The sequence below is a fragment of the Arachis stenosperma genome, chromosome 4 (assembly GCF_014773155.1).
Source record: "Arachis stenosperma cultivar V10309 chromosome 4, arast.V10309.gnm1.PFL2, whole genome shotgun sequence".
NCBI classification, from domain to species: domain Eukaryota; kingdom Viridiplantae; phylum Streptophyta; class Magnoliopsida; order Fabales; family Fabaceae; genus Arachis; species Arachis stenosperma.
In genome coordinates, this window is record NC_080380.1 from 128639749 (window position 1) to 128645215 (window position 5467).

The following is a 5467-nucleotide window of genomic DNA, read 5'->3' on the forward strand; positions in this document are numbered from 1 at the left end:
CCCATAACCATCCAAGTTATTATAAGACCCCGAGCTCCAAATCCGTGGGCTGTGATTAATAATGTATGAACCCCAGGCTGCAGAGGGGGCCCATCGTACAGATCCCTTAGCATCCAATAAGAGATATACCAAAAAAATCCGTACCAAGCCAACCAGCTCAATGCCTCAATCGCTATCACCCATAACATGGGCTTTTTAAGGCCCTTTATGGCTCCTATAATTTCCCATAAGCATGTAACCACCGGGTATCAATCATCCTTCTCTTCCCCCTCATGTGTCTCCTCCTCAAGTAATGACGGCTTATCCCAGATGAAGTATAGAACCATAGTTTTCAAAGAAAGTAGAAGGAGGATCGCTGAGAATAATACGCTTTTCACCCATATGCAGTAGTCGTCAGAGTGGCATGCTTTTGTCGCCGGAAATGGGAACGTATGCACGAACACAGAGAAGAAACCCATTAGGTTTTCCACTGCCATGAAGAATGTGGAGAATGTGTTTGTCAATGTGATCTTCCGTTCGTCGCGGCTGGCAAGGACAATAAGGAAGGCTTGGCAGGAGGCCTTGGTCAACACGATCGAGGCATCCAACAACCAGAACCCGATCGTAAAAATGACTATGGCACGTGGCAGAATTTTCTTGGAGAGGTCGTCGCCAAAGGCATAGTCGATGTCTGTGGCGAAGCCTATCGCCAAAAGAGCTATGGTTATGGAGATGGCACCGGCAATGATAAAAAGACGGTGGCGCCTACATCAGATTCTATAGTAGGTAATGGCTGGTTGGAGAACAAAGCTACAAAAGGGTCCGCCAATCCAAACGAAAGAAATCTATCTGTCCGGCACTCTGAGAATGTGGTAAATGGGTGGTAGCCAAAACATCTGTATAGCCGAAATAAAGTAGAGTCCAATGGAGATGCAGGCTACTGTAAATAGCTTCCAAATTGAGTATGGCTGTGCCGGTGGTGTCCCAGATTCTAGCTGCACTGGTGAACTACTCATGACTATGTAGTATTTTTTGCTAAACACACAAGAGAAAGGAATAAAATCCAGATTTTTTTACGAGTGCATTATGAGTTTTTAAGCTTGTTGCATCATTTTAATATATAAGTTTAGCTGGAATAAATCGCATCACATCAATTTACTACATAAGGCTGAAGATCACATTACTGAACTTTTCCAAATTAGGGTTGGTGATAGTATGCATCAAGCTTTCAATTTAATTGTTTAATTTCGATTATTTGTCTTTTTCTATTTATAGTATTGGGTTTGGGCGGTTAGATTATTCTATTCTATGGGTGTGGTCCCAAACGGTTAGATTATTAGATGAACAGAATTGTGTCATGTAATGAATTTAACGGCCTAAGCACGCTGTAATTATGAATAAGGTTCATAGCACAGAATGAATTTTGATCTTATATATTTATGCCTGCGTTCAATTTTATTATATTATGTTTAGCCAACTCGTGGTTTTGTCGGGGTGAGAGAAAAAAACAGTATCAGATGCAATACAAATAGTAACATATTGAATTATTGATGCAGTTACATACATAAAAAAAGAAAAAAATAACAGAACACTAAACACTAGGGACTGTTAATATTAGTTGATTGATTGATGAAGTAAAATATTTTTATGTTTAATTTGAATAATTCATGCCCTAAAGAGTAGAGACAAGCATGCTGTTGGGTTTTTGGGCTCCCTTCCTATATAGAGAAAAAGCCCAAATACTAGTATCCAATCCCATGAATAGTTGAAGTGGCTGAGGTGAGTTAGGGTTGAGTGAGAGAGAGGTCATTTTGCAAGAGAACACCAAACACTAGAGAGAAGAGAAGAGAGAAAGTTATTTTCGCACAAACACAAAGCTGTCTCTGTAAATTGGTCACTTCAGATTCGTTAACCGTTGGATCGAGCTCAAATCTGGACAGTGTGTTCTACACATCTGGTTCTTTGATTTCACCGTTCGGATCTTGAATTCAATATTTGTAGCTGGAGATATTGGCCACGCATAGTAGCTCTATTTTTGTGGTATTTTCATCTTCTTGTTCTTGTTTTGTAAGCTTTGAAGCTTGGGTTGTTTGGCTTGTTGTATGCATGTTTTGTGCAGTAATTTGTGACTCTCTTGTACCCTATTTTTCATCATAGTGAAGCTATATCCTGGTCTTGGAGACTCGTGATTTTTACTTTTCTCATTGAGGAGGTTTTTCACGTTAAAAATCTTGGTGTGTTAGCTTGTTTCTATTTCCTGGTTTATGTGATTTTTCCGCTGCTATTGGGTATTATTGTACTGGTGTTAATACTTGTGGTGAGTGGATATTGTTTCTCCTCTAATTCTTGCAAGTAGGGAATTATGTTTTATTCATATCAATTGGTATCAGAGCTCAGTTTTGGGTATTTGGTTATAACTTGCTTGAAAGATGGAGGCAAATAATTCTACTAGAATGATAACTTTGAATGGCACTAATTACCATCTATGGAAGGTCAAATGAAAGATTTGTTGTTTGACAAAAATCAGAATCTAAAACAGATGAAGAATGGGAGTTTGAACCACATGCTATATTAGAATATATTCTAGTTTACTTTTTAAAAAGTAGACGTCATCCTATTTTACTATAATATTATTTGTAGTGTAGAATGTGATACCTTTTCCTGCACCACTCTTGTTTGAGTAGATAGATGCTAGTGCAGGCACGACAATGACTGCTATCTGAAATCTAAATAAGAGTACGGTTAATATGTCTAAAAGTAAGAACTTCACATGGTCAATTTGATTGAGGTCAAGATGAATAATTATTTAAGATAAGAATATATTCTAATATAGCATGCAATTTGTAATAAAAATATATTATTAATTACCGCAAGGAAAATACCGAGAATGCCAAATACGCAGTGGGCCAAAATCTGAATGACGGTGGAAGCCGGATGAGTATCGAATAAATCATGGATATGGAGCCGCTCATCCTTAGCAAGCTTGCTAAGACAAACTGTCATGGTTAAGCCACCAGCCAAAATAAAATTTCCAATTCCCCAAAGGTTTTGGCGCCACCAACTATGCGTCCAATGGGCTCTACAGCCAAGGACGTAACACCCATAACCATCCAAGTTATTATAAGACCCCGAGCTCCAAATTCGCGGGCTGTGATTAATAATGTATGAACCCCAGGCTGTAGAAAGGGCCCATCGTACACATCCCTTAGCATCCAATAAGAGATATACCAAAAAAATCCGTACCAAGCCAACCAGCTCAATGCCTCAATCGCTATCACCCATAACATGGGCTTTTTAAGGCCCTTTATGGCTCCTATAATTTCCCATAAGCATGTAACCACCGGGTATCAATCATCCTCCTCTTCCCCCTCATGTGTCTCCTCCTCAAGTAATGCCGGCTTATCCCAGATGAAGTATAGAACCATAGTTTTCAAAGAAAGTAGAAGGAGGATCGCTGAGAATAATACGCTTTTCACCCATATGCAGTAGTCGTCAGAGTGGCATGCTTTTGTCGCCGAAAATGGGAACGTATGCACGAACACAGAGAAGAAACCCATCAGGTTTTCCACTGCCATGAAGAATGTGGAGAACGTGTTTGTCAATGTGATCATCCGTTCGTCGCGGCTGGCAAGGTCAATAAGGAAGGCTTGGCAGGAGGCCTTGGTCAACACGATAGAGGCATCCAACATCCAGAACCTGATCGTAAAAGTGACTATGGCGCGTGGCAGAATTTTCTTGGAGAGGTCGTCACCAAAGGCATAGCAGATGTCTGCGGCGAAGCCTATCGCCAAAAGAGCTATGGTTATGGAGATGGCACCGGCAATGATAAAAAGACGGTGACGCCTGCATCAGATTCTATAGTAGGTAATGGCTGGTTGGAGAACAAAGCTACAAAAGGGTCTGCCAATCCAAACGAAAGAAATCTATCTGTCCGGCACTCCAAGAATGTGGTAAATGGGTGGTAGCCAAAACATCTGTATAGCCGAAATAAAGTAGAGTCCAATGGAGATGCAGGCTACTGTAAATAGCTTCCAAATTGAGCATGGCTGTGCCGGTGGTGTCCCAGATTCCAGCTGCACTGGTGAACTACTCATGACTATGTAGTATTTTTTGCTAAACACACAAGAGAAAGGAATAAAATCCAGATTTTTTTACGAGTGCATTATGAGTTTTTAAGCTTGTTGCATCATTTTAATATATAAGTTTAGCTGGAATAAATCGCATCACATCAATTTACTACATAAGGCCGAAGATCACATTACTGGAATTTTTCCAAATTAGGGTTGGTGATAGTATGCATCAAGCTTTCAATTTAATTGTTTAATTTTGATTATTTGTCTTTTTCTATTTATAGTATTGGGTTTGGGCGGTTAGATTATTCTATTCTATGGGTGTGGTCCCAATCGGTTAGATTATTAGATGAACAGAATTGTGTCATGTAATGAATTTAACGGCCTAAGCACGCTGTAATTATGAATAAGGTTCATAACACAGAATGAATTTTGATCTTATATATTTATGCCTGCGTTCAATTTTATTATATTATGTTTAGCCAACTCGTGGATTTGTCGGGGTGAGAGAAAAAAACAGTATCAGATGCAATACAAATAGTAACATATTGAATTATTGATGCAGTTACATACATAAAAAAAGAAAAAAATAACAGAACACTAAACACTTGGGACTGTTAATATTAGTTGATTGATTGATGAAGTAAAATATTTTTATGTTTAATTTGAATAATTCATGCCCTAAAGAGTAGAGACAAGCATGCTGTTGGGTTTTTGGGCTCCCTTCCTATATAGAGAAGAAGCCCAAATACTAGTATCCAATCCCATGAATAATTGAAGTGGCTGAGGTGAGTTAGGGTTGAGTGAGAGACAGGTCATTTTGCAAGAGAACACCAAATACTAGAGAGAAGAGAAGAGAGAAAGTTATTTTCGCACAAACACAAAGCTGTCTCTGTAAATTGGTCACTTCAGATTCGTTAACCGTTGGATCGAGCTCAAATCTGGACAGTGTGTTCTACACATCTGGTTCTTTGATTTCACCGTTCGGATCTTCAATCCAACATTTGTAGCTGGAGATATTGGCCACGCATAGTAGCTCTATTTTTGTGGTATTTTCATCTTCTTGTTCTTGTTTTGTAAGCTTTGAAGATTGGGTTGTTTGGCTTGTTGTATGCATGTTTTGTGCAGTAATTTGTGACTCTCTTGTACCCTATTTTTCATCATAGTGAAGCTATATCCTGGTCTTGGAGACTCGTGATTTTTACTTCTCTCATTGAGGAGGTTTTTCACGTCAAAAATCTTGGTGTGTTAGCTTGTTTCTATTTCCTGGTTTATGTGATTTTTCTGCTGCTATTGGGTATTATTGTACTGGTGTTAATACTTGTGGTGAGTGGATATTGTTTCTCCTCTAATTCTTGCAAGTAGGAAATTATGTTTTATTCATATCAATTGGTATCAGAGCTCAGTTTTGGGTATTT

General features: G+C 38.9%; 1 protein-coding gene across 1 annotated transcript; it reads right to left on the reverse strand.

The window, feature by feature from the left end:
- Positions 1-248: 248 nt before the first annotated feature.
- On the reverse strand, positions 249-2982 carry LOC130975488 (sucrose transport protein SUC8-like). The gene is made up of 3 exons (XM_057900279.1): positions 2848-2982; positions 2635-2698; positions 249-682 (listed from the first exon to the last, which is right to left on the reverse strand). Exons 1-3 carry the CDS (start codon positions 2980-2982, stop codon positions 249-251), a joined length of 633 nt encoding a protein of 210 aa, XP_057756262.1.
- Positions 2983-5467: the final 2485 nt, after the last annotated feature.